This window comes from Heptranchias perlo, chromosome 12, assembly GCF_035084215.1.
Source record: "Heptranchias perlo isolate sHepPer1 chromosome 12, sHepPer1.hap1, whole genome shotgun sequence".
Classification (NCBI taxonomy): Eukaryota; Metazoa; Chordata; class Chondrichthyes; order Hexanchiformes; family Hexanchidae; genus Heptranchias; species Heptranchias perlo.
In genome coordinates, this window is record NC_090336.1 from 74,129,032 (window position 1) to 74,152,557 (window position 23,526).

The 23,526-nt window shown below is 46.5% G+C and overlaps 1 protein-coding gene across 3 annotated transcripts in view; it reads left to right on the plus strand.

The window, feature by feature from the left end:
* lrrc56 (leucine rich repeat containing 56) overlaps window positions 1-23,526 on the plus strand; it is a 131,405-nt gene that overhangs the window by 103,502 nt on the left and 4,377 nt on the right. For all 3 annotated transcript variants that reach the window (XM_067994269.1, XM_067994268.1, XM_067994270.1), the window contains exons 11-14: window positions 13,569-13,708; window positions 18,672-18,859; window positions 20,363-20,687; window positions 22,677-22,875. In XM_067994269.1, the coding sequence (XP_067850370.1) occupies window positions 13,569-13,708; window positions 18,672-18,859; window positions 20,363-20,687; window positions 22,677-22,866 (843 nt within the window). In that variant the 3' untranslated portion in view covers window positions 22,867-22,875. The remainder of the gene's footprint in view (window positions 1-13,568; window positions 13,709-18,671; window positions 18,860-20,362; window positions 20,688-22,676; window positions 22,876-23,526) is intronic.

Sequence of the window (23,526 nt, forward strand, 5' to 3'; positions counted from 1 at the left end):
GTGTGTAGAAATGTTTTCTAATCTCACTCCTGAAAGATCTGGCTCTATTTTTTGAACTGTGCCCCCTAGTCCTAGAATCCCCAACCATCGGAAATAGTTTCTCTCTATCCACCCTATCCGTTCCCCTTAATATCTTATAAACTTCAATCAGATCACCCCTTAACCTTCTAAACTCGAGAGACTACAACCCCAATTTGTGTAATCTCTCCTCGTAACTTAACCCTTGAAGTCCGGGTATCATTCTAGTAAACCTACGCTGCACTCCCTCCAAGGCCAATATGTCCTTCCGAAGGTGCGGTGCCCAGAACTGCTCACAGTACTCCAGGTGCGGTCTAACCAAGGTTTTGTATAGCTGCAGCATAACTTCTGCCCCCTTGTACTCCAGTCCTCTGGATATAAAGGCCAGCATTCCATTAGCCTTCTTGATTATTTTCTGCACCTGTTCATGACACTTCAACAATCTATGTACCTGAACCCCTAGGTCCCTTTGGACATCCACTGTTTTTAACTTTTTACCATTTAGAAAGTACCCTGTTCTATCCTTTTTTGGTCCAAAGTGGATGACCTCACATTTGCCTACATTGAATTCCATTTGCCACAGTTTTGCCCATTCACCTAATCAATATCCCTTTGTAATTTTATGTTATCATCTGCACTGCTTACAATGCCACCAATCTTTGTGTCATTGGCGAACTTAGATATGAGACTTTCTCTGCCTTTATCTAAGTCATTAATAAATATTGTGAATAATTGAGGCCCCAAGACAGATCCCTGTGGGACTCCACTAGTCACATCCTGCCAATGTGAGTACCTTCCCATTATCCCTACTCTCTGTCGCCTTTCGCTCGGCTAACTTCCGAACCAAGTCCGTACTTTTCCCTCGATTCCATGGGCTTCTATCTTAGCTAACAGTCTCTTATGTTGGACCTTATCAAATGCCTTCTGGAAGTCCATATAAATAACATCCATTGACATTCCCCTGTCCACTATTTTAGTCACCTCTTCAAAAAATTCAATCAGGTTTGTCAGGCACGACCTACCTTTCACAAATCCATGCTGGCTCTCGCTGATGAACTGAAAATTCTCGAGGTGTTCAGTCACCCTATCCTTAATTACAGACTCCAGCATTTTCCCCACAACAGATGTTAGGCTAACTGGTCTATAATTCCCTGGTTTCCCTCTCCTTTCTTAAAAAGCGGAGTGACATGTGCAATTTTCCAATCTGGAGGGACGGTTCCTGAATCTAGAGAACTTTGCAGATGCCCTAACTATAATCTTTCAATGTGCTCACCTACTTCCTTTAAAACCCTGGGATGGAAACCATCTGGTCCTGGGGATTTGTCACTCTTTAGTGCTATTATTTTCTTCATTACTGTTGCTTTACTTATGTTAATTTTATCGAGTCCCTGTCCCTGATTCAATATTAGTTTTCTTGGGATTTCTGGCATGCTATCCTCTTTTTCTACTGTAAATACTGACGCAAAGTAATTGTTCAACATGTCTGCCATTTCCCCATTGTCAATGACAATATCCCCACTTTCAGTTTTTAAGGGGCCAACACTGCTCCTGACCACCCTCTTTTTCCTAATATAACTATAAAAGTTCTTCGTATTGGTTTTGATATCCCTTGCAAGTTTCTTTTCATACTCTCTTTTTGTAGCTCTTACTATCTGTTTTGTGACCCTTTGTTGATCTTTGTATCTTTCCCATTCGCCAGGATCTGTGCCATTTTTTGCCTTTTTGTATGCCCTTTCCTTATGTCTTATACTGTCCCTTACCTCTTTAGTTGTCCATGGCTGTTTTTTTTGGCAAGTAGAGTTCTTGCCCCTCAGGGGTATAAATCGATTCTGTATCATGTTAAATGTTTCTTTAAACATTTCCCACTGATCATCAGTCGTTTTGCCCATTAACAGATTTGCCCAGTTTACTGTGGACAGTCTCTTTCTCATCCCATTGAAGTCGGCCTTACCCAAGTCTAGAATCTTAGCAGCTGATTCACTTTTTTCCCTTTCAAACACTACATTGAACTCGATCATGTTATGATCACTATTGGATAGATGTTCACGCACAGTTAAGCCGTTAACTAAATCTGGTTCATTACTCATTACTAAATCTGGTATGGCTTGCCCCCTTGTTGCCTCTGGGACATACTGCTGTGGAAAACTATCCTGGACACACTCTAGAAATTCACCACCTTTCTGACAGTTGCTATTCTGCTTTTCCCAATCTATGTGAAGGTTAAAGTCCCCCATTAAGACCACTATGCCTTTCTTACACGCTTGTCTAATCTCTGCATTTATACAATCTAGCACTTCAGAGCTGCTGCCATGGGTCCTATACACAACACCCATTATAGTCTTAGATCCTTTCCTATTTCTCAATTCAACCCATAAGGTCTCTATTGGCTGCTTACCTCTCGTTATATCCTCCTTTATCACTGAAGTGATTTCATCTCTAATCACTAAAGCTACTCCTCCCCTTCTTCCATTTTCCCTACCTCTCCTGTAGACCTTATAACCCGGTATATTTAGTTCCCAATCCTGACCATCCTGCAGCCATGTCTCAGTAATAGCTATCATGTCATACCCTCCAATTTGAATTTGTGCCTGTCGTTCATTTAATTTATTCCTTATACTCCGTGCGTTTGTATATGGAACTCTTAGTTGGGCCACACACCCTAGCCTGTCCTTCAGCTTTGATGCTGGGTTAATCGCCTTACACCTTCTAGTTTTCACTTCATCTGTAGTGCCTAAAGTACACTCTCTTTCTGCTGCTCTACGTTTTTCCCTTTCACTTGTTCTTGAACAACCATTTGTACTATTTGTATTGTAAATTTCCCCTGGGTCCTCCCCTCTCTTGCTGCTTTCAACTTTACTCTCCCGACTCCCCGCTCAGGTTCCCATCCCCCTGACACTCCAGTTTAAACCCTCCCCAACAGCAGTAGCAAACCCCCCTGAGAGGACATTAGTCCCGGATCTGTTGAGGTGCAACCCGTCCGGCTTGTACAGGTCCCACCTCCCCCAGAATCGGTCCCAATTCCTCAGGAATCGAAATCCCTCCCTCCTGCACCAACCCTCCCGCCACGCATTCACCCTGTCTATTCTCCTATTCCTATACTCACCAGCACGTGGCACTGGGAGTAATCCTGAGATCACTACCCTTGAGGTCCTGCTTTTTAACTAATTTCCTAACTGCTTATATTCTGCTTGCAGGACCTCATCCCTCTTTTTACCAATGTCGTTGGTACCGATATGTACCACGACCTCTGGCTGTTCATCCTCCCCCTTCAGAATGTCCTGCAGCCGCTCAGTGACATCCATGACCCTGGCACCAGGGAGGCAACGTACCATCCTGGAAACACGTTTGCGGCCGCAGAAATGCCTGTCTGTTTCCCTAACTATAGAATCCCCTATCACAATTGCTCTCTCGACCTTTCTCCTCCCCCCTCGTACAGCTGAGTCACCCATGGTGCTCTGGTCTTGGCTCTGGCTGCACCCCCCAGAACTGAATACTGATTGGAGAGTGAGATGCAATCAGATGACTCCAGCACAGGAGGACTCAGAGTCTACAAAGGGATATAGACAGGTTAAGTGAGTGGGCAAGAAGGTTGCAGATGGAGTATAATGTGGGGAAATGTGAGGTTATTCACTTTGGTAGGGAGAATAGAAAAACAGAATATTTTTTAAATGGTGAGAAACTGTTAAATGTTGGTGTTCAGAGAGATTTGGGTGTCCAAGTACACGAAACACAGAAAGTTTACATGCGGGTACAGCAAGATTAGGAAGGCAAATGGTATGTTGGCCTTTATTGCAAGGGGGATGGAGTACAAAAGTAAGGAATTCTTGCTGCAATTGTACAGGGCTTTGGTGAGACCTCACCTGAAGTACTGTGTACAGTTTTGGTCTCCTTATCCAAGGAAAGATATAGAAACATAGAAAATAGAAGCAAGAGTAGGCCATTCGGCCCTTCGGGTCTGCTCTGCCATTCAAAATGATCATGGCTGATCGTCTAACTCAGTACCCTGTTACCGCTTTTTCCCCATATCCCTTGATCCCTTTAGCATTAAGAAATATATCTATCTCCTTCTTGAACTTGCCTTCACTTAGAGGGTTGTGAATCTTTGGAATTCTCTACCCCAGAAAGCTGTGGATGCTCAGTCGTTGAGTATATTCAAGGCTGAGATCGTAAGATTTCTGGACTCTAAGTAAATCAAGGGATATGGGGATCGGGCGGGAAAGTGGAGTTGAGGTCGAAGATCAGCCATGATCTTATTGAATGGCGGAGCAGACTTGAGGGGCCGTATGGCCCACTCCTGCTCCTATTTCTTATGTTCGTATGTTAAAAACTCCACTGTATTTCATAACTGCACAGTAGGATTTTTATTTGGTGTCCCAATGTAAGGAACCCTAAGTTTGTGGACTTTGTGCCAGCATGCTGGCCATGACTCCGTGCTGCTCGTATTAGTACCTCAGAGCTGGCATATCACATGCGTGCTTTCTTTCCTCTGCCCTGTTCTGAGAGCGCTGGCTCGTGCTGCAGTCTGCTTCCCTGGGCGTTGACCATGATCTGATAAGTCACCCCAGGTCGTCATTCCTCACATGTGACCCCAGATGTTGGTGTGACATTGAGGCACAAGAGGGAGAGAGTTTAAAAAAAACACGAGCTGAAAGTCCGAAAGATGCAGAGAAAACAATAACATCGCAGCAGTAGAGAGTACAGGAACATAGAAAGTAAAAACAGCAGAGAAACGGGAAAAAAGAAGCAGATGACGGGGAGGAAGGGGAAAGGAAAGAGAAAGTGCTGTGGGGGAGGGCTTAAACTAATTTGGCAGGGGGGTGGGCACCAGGATGAAACATTAGAGAGGAGAAACATGGTGCACAGACGACTGGGAGGGACAAGTAGCACTAGAGTAAAGAATAGTTCAGAAATAGGGAGGGATCAGGCAGGGGGCAAATGCGAGGCAGTCTAAGATGCATGTGTGTAACTAAGGTTGGTGAGCTCCAGGCTGAAGTCGCCACATGGGACAATGATATAGTGGCAATAACAGAGACCTGGCTCAAAGGAGGGGATGATTTTTAGTGACAGAACCAGAGGTGACACGAGGAAACATTTTTTTACGCAGCAAGTTGTTACGATCTGGAATGCGCTGCCTGAAAGGGCGGTGGAAGCAGATTCAATCGTAACTTTCAAAAGGGAATTGGATAAAATACTCGAAGGGAAAAAATTTACAGGCCGACGGAGAAAGAGCAGGGGAGAGTGGGACTAATTGGATAGCTCTTTCAAAGAGCCGGCACAGGTACGATGGGCCGAATGGCCTGTTCCTGTGCCGTACCTGCAATGAAAGCAGTGAAAAGATGCTCGAGAGTCAGCAAGAAAGAAGGGAGGCTGAAACAGCACAGAAGTTCAGTGAGTGTAGCAATGTGTCCTGAATTTACCCAAGTGCTCCAACAGTGCCTGCTGTTTATTGGTGTAGAGTGAAGTGGACTACACATGGGGGGGGGGGGGACAAACAACGACAACAAAGACAGCCGATTGTGATCGAATCATCTTATCTCCTACTCCCCACACACAGAATGACGTTTGTCAGATACGGCAGGGCAGCGTTTATGTTACTGGACTAATATTCCATAGAACATGAGTTCAGATCCCACCAGGGCAGTTTAAGGATTTTAATTCAGTTTAAAGAATCTGGAAATAAAAAGCTGGTCTCAGTAAAAGTGACCGTGAAGCTGTCGGATTGTCGTAAAAACCCGACTGGTTCACTAATGTCCCTTTAAGGGAAGGAAACCTGCCGTCCTTCCCCGGTCTGGGCCTATACGTGACTCCAGTCCCCACACCAACACGGTTGACTCTTAACTGCCCTCTGAAGTGGCCGAGCGAGACACTCAGTTGTGTCAAACTGCTCATCGGTTCAAGAAGAAGGCCCACCACCACCTTCTCGGGGTAACCAGAGATGGCCAATAAATGCCGGCCTTGCCAGCGACGCCCACGTCTCGAGAATGATTTTTTTTTCCTAAATCTGCAAACTTCAGTACAGTTCTGAGAATGCGTTTTCCCACTAATGTATTAACAGATTTGAATCCATCGACACACAAGTACATAGCTGACTCACTAGAAAGGGGAAGCAGTCTGAAAGTTAGCCCAGCATTAGCCCTGTATTGATTTCCCACTTCCTGTAACTCAAACAATTCAGGCATGTTCCATCAGCCCTTGGCAGTGGAAGCGGCTTACTTTAGCAGCGTGTTGCACTTGTTGGGGTAACTAGAGAGCCAGAACCAGGCATGGCCTCCCCCCCCGCCCGACCCTCCTCCTCAAATGCTGGTCATCGAGATTCATATAGAATGGCTATGCAGAAGTCTGGGCGAGAATGCTGTAAGCTCCCAGCTGATTAAAGAGATTAAAGGACACGCGAGAGGGGTGGGAGTATCAATCGTGCAGACTAACACGCGCAAACCCCATGTATTATTTACACACACGGCCTGAGTGCTTACGGTCTGCTTACAGGCACAGAGAGGGATTTTTTTTTTAACGGTACAGTTGCTGAGGTCAGCCACTGATGTAATGCCAAAATGACGAGCTCAATGGTGCGACTGCATCGAACTGTAACCATGCCCACTATAAATATCCAGCGCACCAACACACGCTCCCTCTGCAACACACCCAAGCACGCAGGGCTAGCCCAATCAAATTCTGCAGCGTGGAATGTAAATTCTGCAGCAAATCTGTCCAGGGTTTGTGGACGTCTCGATGTCAATCCAATAACTATTTTCAAAATAGTATCGATAAAACAGCACTAAACTGATAGTATGTAATTAGAAACAAATTGGATATTTTAAACAGTTTAAGAACAGTTTCCAGTGCCCAGCTTCGATGTCTCCGTGCAATGTTTAGCTGTTAACAGAAATATTTGCCACTGAACACCAATTCAGATGTGGCAGGTGTAGATATGCAGTAGCAGGTGTAGAAATACCTGGGATACAAATACCTGTTTGTTCTTTATTCGTTCATGGGATGTGGGCGTCGCTGGCGAGGCCGGCATTTATTGCCCATCCCTAATTGCCCCTTGAGAAGGTGGTGGTGAGCCGCCTTCTTGAACCGCTGCAGTCCGTGTGGTGACGGTTCTCCCACAGCGCTGTTAGGAAGGGAGTTCCAGGATTTTGACCCAGCGACGATGAAGGAACGGCGATATATTTCCAAGTCGGGATGGTGTGTGACTTGGAGGGGAACGTGCAGGTGGTGGTAGAACCACAGAAAAGATACAGCACAGAAGGGGGCCATTCGGCCCATCGTGTCCGCGCCGACTCGAAGAACAGCCAGGTGCCCATTCTAATCCCACCTTCCAGCACCCGGTCCGTAGCCCTGCAGCTTACAGCACTTTAGGTGCAGGTCCAGGTACTTTTTAAAAGAGTTGAGGGTCCCTGCCTCTACCAACAATTCGGGCAGCGAATTCCATACACCCACCACCCTCTGGGTAAAAAAGTTTTTCTTCATGTCCCCTCTAATCCTTCCGCCAATCTATGTCCTCTAGTTATAGAGTCATAGAGTTATACAGCACAGATAGAGGCCCTTCGGCCCATCGTGTCCGCGCCGGCCATCAGCCCTGTCTACTCTAATCCCATATTCCAGCATTTGGTCCGTAGCCTTGTATGCTATGGCATTTCAAGTGCTCATCCAAATGCTTCTTGAATGTTGTGAGGGTTCCTGCCTCCACAACCCTTTCAGACAGTGAGTTCCAGACTCCAACCACCCTCTGGGTGAAAAAGTTCTTTCTCAAATCCCCTCTAAACCTCCCGCCTTTTACCTTGAATCTATGTCCCCTTGTTATAGAACCCTCAACGAAGGGAAAAAGCTCCTTAGTATCCATCCTATCTGTGCCCCTCATAATTTTGTACACCTCAATCATGTCCCCCCTCAGCCTCCTCTGCTCCAAGGAAAACAAACCCAATCTTCCCAGTCTCTCTTCATAGCTGAAGCGCTCCAGCCCTGGTAACATCCTGGTGAATCTCCTCTGCACCCTTTCCAAAGCGATCACATCCTTCCTGTAGTGTGGCGACCAGAACTGCACACAGTACTCCAGCTGTGGCCTAACCAGTGTTTTATACAGCTCCATCATAACCTCCTTGCTCTTATATTCTTTGCCTCGGCTAATAAAGGCAAGTATCCCATATGCCTTCTTTACCACCTTATCTACCTGTTCCGCCGCCTTCAGGGATCTGTGAACTTGCACACCAAGATCCCTCTGACCCTCTGTCTTGCCTAGGGTCCTCCCATTCATTGTGTATTCCCTTGCCTTGTTAGTCCCTCCAAAGTGCATCACCTCGCACTTTTCCGGGTTAAATTCCATTTGCCACTGTTCCGCCCATCTGACCAACCCATCTATATCGTCCTGCAGACTGAGGCTATCCTCCTCGCTATTTACCACCCTACCAATCTTTATATCATCAGCGAACTTACTGATCATACCTTTTACATTCATATCCAAGTCATTAATGTAGACCACAAACAGCAAGGGACCCAGCACCGATCCCTGTGGTACCCCACTGGCCACAGGCTTCCAGTCACAAAAACAACCTTCGACCATCACCCTCTGCCTTCTGCCACTAAGCCAGTTTTGTATCCAAAGTGCCAAGGCACCCTGGATTCCATGGGCTCGTACCTTCTTGACCAGTCTCCTGTGGGGGACTTTATCGAAGGCCTTACTGAAATCCATGTATACCACATCCACTGCGTTACCCTCATCCACACGCCTAGTCACCCCCTCAAAAAATTCAATCAAATTAGTCAGACATGATCTTCCCTTGACAAAGCCATGTTGACTATCCCTGATTGATCCTTGCTTCTCCAAGTGGAGACTAATTTTGTCCTTCAGAATTTTTTCCAATAATTTTCCTACCACTGATGTTAGGCTCACTGGCCTGTAGTTCCCCGGTTTTTCCCTACTCCCCTTCTTGAATAATGGTATTACATTAGCGGTTCTCCAGTCCTCTGGCACATCCCCTGTGGCCAGAGAGGTTCTGAATATATGTGTCAGAGCCCCCGCAATCTCCTCCTTTGCCTCTCCGCTAGGGGAAACAGGTACTTCCTGTCTACTCTATCTGGGCCCCTCATACTTTTGGACACCTCAATCAAGTCACCTCTCAGCCTCCTCTGCTCCAAGGAAAACAACCCCAGCCTATCCAATCTCTCCTCAGAGCTGCAATTTTCAAGCCCTGGCAACATTCTTGTAAATCTTTTCTGCACTCTCTCCAGAGCAATTACATCCTTCCTGTAATGTGGTGACCATAACTGCGCATAATACTCCAGCTGTGGCATTACCAGCGTTTTATACAGTTCCATCATTACATCCCTGCTTTTGTATTCCATACCTCGGCTAATAACGGAGAGCATTCCGTATGCCTTCTTCACAATCTTATCTACCTGTACTGTCACCTTCAGGGACCTGTGCACGTGCACTCCAAGGTCTCTCACTCCCTCTACCCCTCTCAATATATTCCCGTTTACTGCGTATTCCCTTTTACTGTTTGCCCTCGCTCAGTGCATTACCTCACACTTCTCCGGGTTGAACTCCATTTGCCACTTTTCCGCCCACTCCACCGACCCATTGATATCTTCTTGGAGTCTACAGCTATCCTCTTCACTATCAACTACACAGCCAATTTTTGTGTCGTCTGCAAATTTGCCAATCATGGCCCCTACATTCAAGTCCAAATCATTAATATATACTACAAACAGCAAGGGACCCAATACTGAGCCCTGTGGCACACCACTGGAAACGGATTTCCAATCGCAAAGACATCCATCGACTTTTACCCTTTGTTTCCTGTCACTGAGCCAATTTTGGATCCAATTCACCACATTTCCCCATATTCCATGGGCTTTTACCTTTCTGACCAGTCTGCCATATGGGACCTTGTCAAATGCCTTACTAAAATCCATGTAGACAACATCCACTGCACTACCCTCATCAATCCTCCTTGTCACTTCCTCAAAGAATTTAATCAGATTTGTAAGGCATGACCTTCCCTGAACAAATCCATGCTGACAATCCCTGATTAAACCATGCCTTTCCTAGTGACAGTTGATCCTATCTCTCAGTATTGATCCTAATAGTTTGTCCATCACCGAGGTAAGACTGACCGGCCTTAAATTGTTCAGTCTTTCCCTCGTACCCTTTTTAAACAATGGTACTACGTTTTCAGTCTTCCAGTCCTCCGGTACCTCCCCTGTATTTAGTGAGGATTGGAAAATAATCCTCAGAGCATGCGCTATTTCCTCCCTGGCTTCCTTCAGTAGCCTAGGAAACAATCCATCCGGCCCTGGTGACTTATCAACTTTCAAGGATTCCAGTCCCTCTAGTACGTCCTCTCTCGTAATGTTTACCTTATCCAATATTTCGCACCTCTCCTCTTTAACTACTACATGGGTGTTCCCATGTGCCTGCTGCCCTTGTCCTTCAAGGTGGTAGAGGTCGCGAGTTTGGCGAGTTGCTACAGTGCATCCTAGATTTTTTTTTTATTCGTTCATGGGATGTGGGCGTCGCTGGCAAGGCCGGCATTTATTGCCCATCCCTAATTGCCCCTTGAGAAGGTGGTGGTGAGCCGCCTTCTTGAACCGCTGCAGTCCGTGTGGTGATGGTTCTCCCACAGTGCTGTTAGGAAGGGAGTTCCAGGATTTTGACCCAGCGACAATGAAGGAACGGCCGATATATTTCCAAGTCGGGATGGTGTGTGACTTGGAGGGGAACGTGCAGGTGGTGGTGTTCCCATGTGCCTGCTGCTCTTGTCCTTCTAGGTGGTAGAGGTCGCGGGTTTGGGAGGTGCTGTCGAAGAAGCCTTGGCGAGTTGCTGCAGTGCATCCTGTAGATTGTACACACTGCAGCCACAGTGCGCCGGTGGTGAAGGGAGTGAATGTTTAGGGTGGTGGATGGGGTGCCAATCAAGCGGGCTGCTTTGTCCTGGATGGTGTCGAGCTTCTTGAGTGATGTTGGAGCTGCACTCATCCAGGCAAGTGGAGAGTATTCCATCACACTCCTGACTTGTGCCTTATAGATGGGGGAAAGGCTTTGGGGAGTCAGGAGGTGAGTCACTCGCCGCAGAATACCCAGCCTCTGGTATGCTCTTGTGGCCACAGTATTTACATGGCTGGTCCAGTTAAGTTTCTGGTCAATGGTGACCCCCAGGATGTTGATGGTGGGGGATTCGGCGATGGTAATGCCGTTGAATGTCATGGGGAGGTGGTCAGACTCTCTCTTGTTGGAGATGGTCATTGCCTGGCGCGAATGTTACTTGCCACTTATCAGCCCAAGCCTGGATGTTGTCCAGATCTTGCTGCATGCGGGCTCGGACTGCTTCATTATCTGCGGGGTTGCGGATGGAACTGAACACTGTGCAATCATCAGCGAACATCCCCATTTCTGACCTTATGATGGAGGGAAGGTCATTGATGAAGCAGCTGAAGATGGTTGGGCCTAGGACACTGCCTTGAGGAACTCCTGCAGCAATGTCCTGGGGCTGAGATGATTGGCCACCAACAACCACTACCATCTTCCTTTGTGCTAGGTACGACTCCAGCCACTGGAGAGTTTTCCCCCTGATTCCCATTGACTTCAATTTTACTAGGGCTCCTTGGTGCCACACTCGGTCAAATGCTGCCTTGATGTCAAGGGCAGTCACTCTCACCTCATCTCTGGAATTCAGCTCTTTTGTCAATGTTTGGACCAAGGCTGTAATGAGGTCTGGAGCCGAGTGGTCCTGGCGGAACCCAAACTGAGCATCGGTGAGCAGGTTATTGGTGAGTAAGTGCCGCTTGATAGCACTGTCGACGACACCTTCCATCACTTTGCTGATGATTGAGAGTAGACTGATGGGGCGATAATTGGCCGGATTGGATTTGTCCTGCTTTTTGTGGACAGGACATACCTGGGCAATTTTCCACATTGTCGGGTAGATGCCAGTGTTGTAGCTGTACTGGAACAGCTTGGCTAGAGGCGTAGCTAGTTCTGGAGCACAAGTCTTCAGCACTACAGCCGGGATGTTGTCGGGGCCCATAGCCTTTGCTGTATCCAGTGTACTTAGCTGTTTCTTGATATCACGTGGAGTGAATCGAATTGGCTGAAGACTGGCTTCTGTGATGGTGGGGATAGCGGGAGGAGGCCGAGATGGATCATCCACTCGGCACTTCTGGCTGAAGATGGTTGCAAACGCTTCATCCTTGTCTTTTGCACTCACGTGCTGGACTCCGCCATCGTTGAGGATGGGGATGTTTGCAGAGCCTCCTCCTCCCGTTAGTTGTTCAATTATCCACCACTTTTTGTGGACAGGACATACCTGGGCAATTTTCCACATTGTCGGGTAGATGCCAGTGTTGTAGCTGTACTGGAACGGTTTGACTAGAGGTGAGGCTAGTTCTGGAGCACAAGTCTCCGGCACTACAGCCGGGATGTTGTCGGGGCCCATCGCCTTTGTTGTACTGAGTCCAAACGGGGGCTTTTGACACCAGTTTTCTCATCCTTATGGATCTGCAGTTTGTTAATCCTCACATATTACATGCATTATACAGTTCACCTGCTCAACGCCGCTCAAAATTTCTGCAAAGCCGCATGATTAAGGCGGTGTGATCAATTGGGTTAAATAATCCCCATGCATTTCACACCTTGTGCACCAAACCTGCAGGTGAACAGCACAAGATGTGAAATGCGTGGGTTTAATGAGCTGTAAATCAATGGAGGTCACACACAAATCATACTTTGAACAGCAAGAATTGGCTCCAGCGCAGTTCCAATTGGGAAAGAAACAAGGGAAAATATAGTTGGGGCAAAATTCCTCAGCAAAGGACTTGAGCACACAAATCTAGGTTGGCACTCCAATGCAGCACTCCGATCGACAATATATTAACTGGTCATTCATGTCATTGCTGTTTGTGGGACCTTGCTGTGCGCAAATTGGTGCCGTGTTAGCCCACATAACAAGTGACTACTCTTCCAAAGTAATTCATTGGCTGTGAAGCACTTTGGGAAACCCTGAGGACACGAAAGGCCCTGTACAAATTCGAGTTCTTTCTTTTCTGGTATCTTCAGAAAGTGGAACGTTCGTAAATGTACTTTATCCTATATTTGAACCCCCCTAATTTACCAAGTTATTGTTCTCAACATGCCATCGTTGTTGGGGTTTGAAGGTGTGCTCAACGACTAAGCTTTCTCGTGAGATGTGCAATCACCCCGCAGTTTTTCAGGGTTTTTTTTTTTCATTTTCGGGATGTGGGCGTCGCTGGCGAGGCCGGCATTTATTGCCCATCCCTAATTGCCCCTTGAGAAGGTGGTGGTGGGCCGCCGCCTTGAACCGCTGCAGTCCGCGTGGTGAAGGTTCTCCCACAGCGCGCTCTTCGGTCGGGAGTTCCAGGAATTGGACCCAGTGACAATGAAGGAACGGCCGATATATGTCCAAGTCAGTATGGTGTGTGACTTGGAGGGGAACTTGGAGGTTTATACATACCGTACAAAGCAGTTTAATGTTGGAATGATGTGGCTGTTGCAGAAGCTCCCGTTAATAATTGTCCATCTCTATTCACAGACATCAAATGCCGGAACAGGTTACTTGTTCAGTCAGTATAGTCACTTGCCAGAACACACCTACGATTCACTAGAAATTGACAGCAGAACCCGGGAAGATATTTTCTCTGAACTGAGGGCCTGGAGGGAGGAGCACAACAGGTGGGTACTCTCCGTCCTGCAAACAAACGCAGAGGGAATTCGCCAGACCAGAAAATATTCGAGAGGAAAAGAAAATGCTGAAAATGTTAAATCTGATGAGTTGCACTGAAACGTCTCCTCTTGAAACGCTAGCCTGAACTAACCTGCAACACTAACCATAACTAACCTGCAACGCTAACCTTAACTAACCTGCAACGCTAACCTTAACTAACCTGCAATGCTAACATTAACTAACCTGCAACACTAACCATAACTAACCTGCAATACTAACCTTAACTAACCTGCGATGCTAACATTAACGAACCTGCAACACTAACCTTAACTAGCCTGCAATGCTATCATTAACGAACCTGCAACCCTAACCATAACTAACCTGCAACACTAACCGTAGCTAACCTGCACTGCTAATCATAACTAACCTGCAACGATAACCTTAACTAACCTGCAACACTAGCCTTAACTAACCTGCAACGCTAACCTTAACTAACCTGCAATGCTAACATTAACGAACCTGCAACGCTAACCATAACTAACCTGCAACACTAACCTGCAATGCTAACCATAACTAACCTGCAACGATAACCTTAACAAACCTGCAACACTAACCTACAGCACTAACCTTAACTAACCTGCAACGCTAATCTTAACTAACCTGCAATGTATTTCCAACCCTTGCTGTTTCTATTTCAGAAAATTACTCAGATTGGTGGATTTTGTTGGTATAATCAGGGGGAGCCAGACCGTACTGGAACATAGCATCTAAACCAGCTAGTGAGACTTTGAATTGCCATATAATAGCTGTGAGAGCATTTTGTACCACGGTGAAACTAGCTGCTGTTCCTGGTTTATTCAGGGACTAATCTGAATGACGGCTTAACAACATGAAGGAGATTTCTTTGATGGAAAAGGTGCTTTGAAATCTGCAAAAGAAACGCACTCCCTGGAGGATTAAAATGAAATTGGTTTACATATTTGGGGATCAGCTACGTGTAAATATGTAATCAGCATAATGCAATACATTAGCTTTACCCTTTGCCCAGCACTGCATTAGTTGGGGGGAGGGGGTGGGCGCGCGCGCACACACAAATTGGGCGAGGACAGGATCAGGTTGGGCAGTGATGCTCTGTATGGTTGAATAGCTCGCTGCCACTCACTAGGTCCACACATGCAGATTAGCCACTTGAGCGAGGTGCCAGAAGGCCGCTGTGCCCACGAGCGCGCCTTTCGGAAAGGAGAGGGACCTGGGGAAAATAAAAGAAGCTCTTACACATCCCCGTGTGTGCGCAGGATCGATCTAAAATAATACAGCGCAAAAGAATATTTTTTTACAAGAACATAAGAACATAAGAAATTGGAGCAGGAGTAGGCCAATCGGCCCCTCGAGCCTGCTCCGCCATTCAATAAGATCATGGCTGATCTGATCCCAACCACAAATCTAAAGAACACAAGAAGTCGGAGCAGGACCCGGCCACATAGCCCCTGGGCCCTCTCCGCCACCCACAGGGCATTGACCGATCCGAACTCAGCTTCATGTCCAATTTCCTGCCCGCTCCCCATAACCCCTAATTCCCTTTACTTCTAGGAAACTGTCTATTTCTGTTTTAAATTTATCTAATGATGTAGCTTCCACAGCTTCCTGGGGCAGCAAATTCCACAGACCTACCACCCTCTGAGTGAAGAAGTTTCTCCTCATCTCAGTTTTGAAAGAGCAGCCCCTTATTCTAAGATTATGCCCCCTAGTTCTAGTTTCACCCATCTTTGGGAACATCCTTACTGCATCCACCCGATCAAGACCCTTCACAATCTTATATGTTTCAATAAGATCGCCTCTCATTCTTCTGAACTCCAATGAGTAGAGTCCCAATCTACTCAACCTCTCCTCATATGTCCGCCCCCTCATCCCCGGGATTAACCGAGTGAACCTTCTTTGTACTGCCTCGAGAGCAAGTATGTCTTTTCTTAAGTATGGAGACCAAAACTGTATGCAGTATTCCAGGTGCGGTCTCACCAATACCTTATATAACTGCAGCAATACCTCCTTGTTTTTATATTCTATCCCCCTAGCAATAAAAGCCAACATTCCGTTGGCTTTCTTGATCACCTGCTGCACCTGCATACCAACTTTTTGATTTTCTTGCACGAGGACCCCCAGATCCCTTTGTACTGCAGTACTTTCCAGTCTCTCGCCATTAAGAAAATAACTTGCTCTCTGATTTTTCCTGCCAAAGTGCATAACCTCACATTTTCCAATATTATATTGCATCTGCCAAATCTCCGCCCACTCACCCAGCCTGTCTATATCCCCTTGCAGGTTTTTTATGTCCTCCTCACTCTCTACTTTCCCTCCCATCTTTGTATCATCTGCAAATTTTGATATGTTGCACTCGGTCCCCTCCTCCAAATCGTTAATATAGATTGTAAAGAGTTGGGGACCCAGCACCGACCCCTGTGGAACACCACTGGTTACTGGTTGCCAGTCCGAAAATGAACCATTTATCCCAACTCTCTGCTTCCTGTTGGATAACCAATCCTCCACCCATGCCAGAATATTACCCCCAATCCCGTGATTTTTTATCTTAAGTAATAATCTTTTATGTGGCACCTTGTCGAATGCCTTCTGGAAGTCTAAATACACTACGTCCACTGGTTCCCCTTTATCCACCCTATACGTTATATCCTCGAAGAACTCAAGCAAATTTGTCAGACATGACTTCCCCTTCATAAAGCCATGCTGACTTTGTCCTATTAAATTATGCTTATCTAAATGTTCCGTTACTGTCTCCTTAATAATAGACTCCAAAATTTTACCCACCACAGATGTTAAGCTAACTGGCCTATAATTTCCAGCCTTCTGCCTACTACCCTTTTTAAATAACGGTGTTACATTAGCAGTTTTCCAATCTGCCGGGACCTCTCCTGAGTCCAGGGAATTTTGGAAAACTATCACCAAAGCATCCACAATCCCTACTGCCACTTCCCTCAAGACCCTAGGATGGAAGCCATCAGGTCCAGGGGATTTATCCGCCTTGAGTCCCATTATTTTACTGAGTACCATCTCTTGAGTGATTTTAATCGTATTTAGCTCCTCCCCCCCGAGAGTCCCCTGTTTGTCCAGTGTTGGGATATTCTTAGTGTCCTCTACTGTAAAGACTGAAACAAAATATTTGTTCAGCATTTTTGCCATCTCCATGTTTCCCACCATTAATTTCCCGGTCTCATCCTCTAAGGGACCTATGTTTGCCTTAGCCACCCTTTTTCTTTTTATATAACTATAGAAACTCTTGCTATCTGTTTTTATATTTTTTGCTAATTTCTTTTCATAATCTAACTTCCCTTTCTTAATCAATCCTTTAGTTACTTTTTGCTGTCTTTTGAAGAATTCCCAATCTTCTATCCTCCCACTAAGTTTGGCTACCTTATATGTCCTTGTTTTTAGTCGGATACTATCCTTGATTTCTTTACTTAGCCACGGGTGGCTGTCATTTCTTTTACACCCTTTTTTCCTCAGTGGAATATATTTATTTTGAAAGTTGTAAAATAACTCCCTAAATGAACACCACTGCTCATGTACCGTCTTACCCTTTAATCTATTTTCCCAGTCCACTTTAATCAATTCCGCTCTCATACGATCATAGTCTCCTTTATTCAAGCTCAGTACGCTTGTTTGAGAATCAACCTTCTCACCCTCTAATTGGATATGGAATTCAACCATGTTGTGGTCGCTCGTTCCAAGGGGATCCTTAACTAGGACATTATTAATTAATCCTGACTCATTACACAGGACCAGGTCCAAGGTTGCCTGCCCCCTTGTAGGATCAGTTACATACTGCTCAAGAAATCCATCCCTGATGCACTCAATGAACTCGTCCTCAAGGCTGCTCTGCCCAATTTGATTTGTCCAGTTAATATGATAATTAAAATCCCCCATAATTATGGCTGTTCCCTTATTACATGCCCCGACTATCTCCTGATTAATACTTCTTCCAGCAGAGTTGCAACTATTAGGAGGCCTATATACTACGCCCACTAATGTTTTTTTTCCCTTATTATTCCTTATCTCCACCCAAACTGTTTCATTATCTTGATGCTTTGTCCCAATATCATTTCTCTGTATTACAGTGATTCCTTCCTTTATTAACATAGCCACCCCACCTCCCCTTCCTTCCTGCCTGTCCTTCCTGATTGTTAAATACCCTGGCATATTTAATTCCCAGTCGTTGTCACCCTGCAGCCATGTTTCTGTAATGGCCACAAGATCATACCCATACGTAGTTATTTGTGCCGTTAACTCGTCCATTTTATTACGAATGCTACGTGCATTCAGATAAAGAACTTTCAAATCTGTTTTGTGACGCTTAGTTCTTGCTTTTTCCTTTTTTAACACTTTACCTATTACTCCATACCTTCTGTCCCTTCCTGTTACGCTTTCCTCTCTCTCCCTGCTCAGGTTCCCAACCCCCTGCCACTTTAGTTTAAACCCTCCCCAACAGCACTAGCAAACACTCCTCCTAGGACAGCGGTCCCGGCCCTGCCCAGGTGCAGACCGTCCGGTTTGTACTGGTCCCACCTCCCCCAGAACCGTTTCCAGTGTCCCAGGAATTTGAATCCCTCCCCCTTACACCATTCCTCTAGCCACGTATTCATTTGAAATATCCTCCTATTTCTACTCTGACTAGCACGTGGCACTGGCAGCAATCCTGAGATTACTACCTTTGAGGTCCTATTTTTTAATTTACCTCCTAACTCCCTATATTCTGCTTTTAGGACCTCATCCCCTTTTTTACCTATATCGTTGGTGCCGATGTGCACCACGACAGCTGGCTGTTCGCCCTCCCCCTCCAAAATGTTCTGTAGCCGCTCCGAGACATCCTTGATCCTTGCACCAGGGAGGCAACACACCATCCTGTCTTAGTAAAACAATCAATATCAAAGACTGACACCTAAATAACTCTTTCTTCTAAAGACGCCTTGAAGCTATTTTTAAGGAACAAGAACCACAAATGTTGAAGATTCATCACGACGATGATGATGATGATGTCCTGAGTCACAGCTCTAGTGATGAGGAGACGAAGGAAAACTGCTCGGATGAGTGGGCTGACCGTGTTTCACCCGAATCTGCGTCTCTGTCACCTTTACTCCCGTCGCCTCCCAGTGAGTTGGACTCATTTGATTTAATTCGGTTTCTACCGTGCCCAGGTCCGTACTGCAGTTTGAAAACCATTCCGTGATGTTTTGACTTGCTGCTTTGAGGCTTCAGCTTTCCGCTTGGCTTCAATCGGTTGTTGATATAATCACAGAACGTCGCCCTGTTCACGAGCGTCACGGGAGACCCACTCCTTGTTTTGTGGTCGTCCAGGCGAGGGATGTTTGTGTCATTTCAGACACGAGGGTCGATTTTAACGTGGGGGGGCGGTGGGGCGGGTGTACGGGTCAGGGTAGGAATATAGGAACAAGAGTAGGCCATTCAGCCCCTCGTGCCTGTTCCGCCATTTGATAAGATCATGGCTGATCTGTGATCTAACTCCATATACCTGCCTTTGGCCCATATCCCTTAATACCTTTGGTTGCCAAAAAGCTATCTATCTCACATTTAAATTTAGCAATTGAGCTAGTATCAATTGCCGTTTTCGGAAGAGAGTTCCAAACTTCTACCACCCTTTGTGTGTAGGAATGTTTTCTAATCTCGCTCCTGAAAGGTCTGGCTCTAATTTTCAGACTGTGCCCCCTACTCCTAGAATCCCCAACCAGTGGAAATAGTTTCTCTCTATCCACCCTATCCGTTCCCCTTAATATCTTGGGGTGCGGGGCAAGGCGCAAGGGAAACGCCTGCGGAGAGTTTTAATGCCCATGCCTCATTTCAAGACTGTAGCACTGTCTCCCAGCCGAAACCAGCAGGATGTCAGTGCCAGCAGGGTGTGGAGATTGGGTGGGGAGCCCGTGGACACGGATAGGAACAGAAGGAGGCCATTCAGCCCCTCGAGTCTGTTCTGCCATTCGATTAGATCATGGCTGATCTGTATCCTGACTCCATCTACTTGCCTTGGTTCCATAACCCTTAATACCCTTACCCGGCAAAAATCTATCGATCTCAGATTTGAAATTTTCAGTTGACCCCCAGCATCAGCAGCTTTTTGGGGGAGAGAGTTCCAGATTTCCACTCCCCTTTGTGTGAAGAAGTGCTTCCTGACATCACCCCTGAACGGCCTCGCTCTAATTTTAAGGTTATACCCCCTTGTTCTGGACTCTCCCCACCAGAGGAAATAGTTTCTCTCCATCGACCCTATCAAATCTTTTAATCATCTTAAACATCTCAATTAGATCACCCCTTAATCTTCTACACTCGAGGGAATACAAGCCTAATCTGTGCAACCTGTCCTCGTAATTTAACCCTTTTAGCCCCGGTATCATTCTGGTGACTGCGCTGCACCCCTTCCGTGGGCAATATCTCCTTCCTGAGGTGCGGTGCCCAGGACTGAACACAGTATCTCCAGATGGGGTCTGACCAGAGCTTTATACAACTGAAACTATAGTTACAGAGCTTTATGTAAGTGTAACTATAGTTACAGAGCTTTATGTAACTGTAACCAGACGGAACAGTTCCAGCATAGCTGGTTAAGTTTGTGATTCTCTAATCAGTAAATGTATTTGTTTCAGGTTTGCCTTCCAATGCGGAAAGTTTGCTGCTTGCAGCCTTTAATCGAGCGTTGTCTCCCATTCCTCCGTCACCTCAGGAAGCACCCTCGAGGTCACATAAAGTACTTGACTTCAGGGTTAGACGTTTGAGAAGAGCTCGGGTGGAAAGAGAACCCTTGCCAGAGCACGATGAAGACTATGCTGTGCTCGGTGAAGACAGGGCAGCTGCACGTTCACATGGAGTTAAACCAAAAACTAGGCTGGACGACCAATTGAACGTATACTCTGCCAGTGAGAGCCTGAGGCCGGTTTCTGGGCCAGCTACTGTAGGACCAAGAAGCGTAAAGTATAAATACTCGCACAATGCCGTGTCTTCTATCTAAAACTGGCTAAATCACATTCTACTACAGGGTATTATTTAGGATGTTGTCACAAGTTAGGGTGACTTATCATAGAATCATAGAATCATAGAAGTTACAACATGGAAACAGGCCCTTCGGCCCAACATGTCCATGTCGCCCAGTTTATACCACTAAGCTAGTCCCAATTGCCTGCACTTGGCCCATATCCCTCTATACCCATCTTACCCATGTAACTGTCCAAATGCTTTTTAAAAGACAAAATTGTACCCGCCTCTACTACTGCCTCTGGCAGCTCGTTCCAGACACTCACCACCCTTTGAGTGAAAAAATTGCCCCTCTGGACCCTTTTGTATCTCTCCCCTCTCACCTTAAATCTATGCCCCCTCGTTATAGACTCCCCTACCTTTGGGAAAAGATTTTGACTATCGACCTTATCTATGCCCCTCATTATTTTATAGACTTCGATAAGATCACCCCGAAACCTCCTACTCTCCAGGGAAAAAAGTCCCAGTCTATCTAACCTCTCCCTGTAAGTCAAACCATCAAGTCCCGGTAGCATCCTAGTAAATCTTTTCTGCACTCTTTCTAGTTTAATAATATCCTTTCTATAATAGGGTGACCAGAACTGTACACAGTACTCCAAGTGTGGCCTCACCAATGCCCTGTACAACTTCAACAAGACTTGTTTTGTTTGCAGTAAGGCGCCATTGATACCGAAGACCAATATGAGAAATCTAAAAATCTGGGGCTATGTTTCCCTCTTTGATGAAAAATGTGCGTTTTTTTAATCAAAATTTCTGGCCTGCAAACAAAATTTGCAGAAACGTGCAGTGTGGAAACATGTGACTCTTGGGGATCTGATTTTGTTCACTGGAATGGAGAAAGAGCTAATCACAACTCACATTTTTTCGCTAATCATTCTTGGGATGTGGGCGTCGCTGGCGAGGCCGGCATTTATTGCCCGTCCCTAGTTGCCCCTTGAGAAGGTGGTGGTGAGCCGCCTTCTTGAACCGCTGCAGTCCGTGTGGTGAAGGTTCTCCCACAGTGCTGTCCCGGATTTTGACCCGGCGACGATGAAGGAACGGCCGATATATTTCCAAGTCGGGATGGTGTGTGACTTGGAGGGGAACGTGCAGGTGGTGTTGTTCCCATGTGCCTGCTGCCCTTGTCCTTCTAGGTGGTAGACGTCGCAGGTTTGGGAGGTGCTGTCGAAGAAGCCTTGGCGAGTTGCTGCAGTGCATCCTGTGGATGGTACACACTGCAGCCACAGTGCGCCGGTGGTGAAGGGAGTGAATGTTTAGGGTGGTGGATGGGGTGCCAATCAAGCGGGCTGCTTTGTCCTGGATGGTGTCGGGCTTCTTGAGTGTTGTTGGAGCTGCACTCATCCAGGCAAGTGGAGAGTATTCCATCACACTCCTGACTTGTGCCTTGTAGGTAGTGGAGAGGCTCGCCACAGAATAGTCGCCTCCAGTTTCTAATGAATGGTCAGTGTGAGTGTAAAACAAGCTATCACACATTTCTGTAGCACTCCTCACATAGAAAACAATGTCTCAGAGCTCTTTACAGAAAGTGAGCACCAAGTAGGAGAGCAGAAAGGGAGAGGGAAATGGGGGATAGGGAGAGGAAATGAATGCATTCATTATCCTCCATCGTCGCTGGGTCAAAATCCTGGAACTCCCTCCCTAACAGCACTGGGAGAACTGTCATCACACGGACTGCAGCGGTTCAAGAAGGCGGCTCACCATCACCTTCTCAAGGGGCAATTAGGGATGGGCAATAAATGCCGGCCTCGCCAGCGACGCCCAAAGAATGATGAAAAGAAAAACATACATGTTTACACAACATCAATAGATTTAAATTTCAGCTGCAACTTTCAGTTGTTATCCTGCCGAAACTCGGTGACGATTAGCTGCATCGGATTTCCCCACTTCTTCCAGGTGAGCTACTCATAATGGATGTATTTTCCTCGGCAGGTCACGAGTTGACAAGAGACCTCAAAAAGTTATCGATAGTCATCAGCCAATAATCCGTTCATCCACAAAAACACCCGAGAGGCCTCTCCCCCTCAACCCCGTTCGACCCCTGACCGCTAAGGCTGCACTACAGCGACTGCCAAACAGATCGTTACTTCTGCCCAGCAGAGGAACCAAGACAACAAGCTGATGGCCACAGGTATAAACACAAGCTGTACCAGGCACCTTATGGAGCAACGTAATGGTTAGGTGATTTTTAATTGTACGCTTCAATCTCTTGCCTTGTATGCACGGTGCAAAATGTTCTGCCCTTAAAGCTTTGTTGTCCTGAGGAGGAGATTGAAATCCCTGATGATTTCAATCCCCTCCTCAGCTCCCCTTGCCCTTTCTCCTCTGAATTTACTACACTCCTGTCGTCCCAAAGGCTCTTCGTCCGTTTGAACTCTCCGACCCATACTCACGACCACCCTCTCAACTGCCATTTTTGTTTATTCGTTCATGGGATGTGGGCGTCGCTGGCGAGGCCGGCATTTATTGCCCATCCCTAATTGCCCTTGAGAAGGTGGTTACGTCTACTTCCTTGGCCTCTATCACTGACAGTGCCTTTCTGACCACTTCCTTGTATCCCTCACCAATCACATCCCCCTACCCTCTTCCAACCCCACATCCTTCTGTGTTCCCCTGCGGAAAAAAAACTCTTCCCCCAGGTCGCTTGCACTGGCCCTTTCAAACTCCAAACTGCCTAGCCTTTGGCCCTCCATTCATCATGGCACCTCTGCAGATATCGATTTGCTCACTTCCACCTTTGATGCCCAGTAAAACCATCACTGTCCCCTGTGGCACTCCCCTG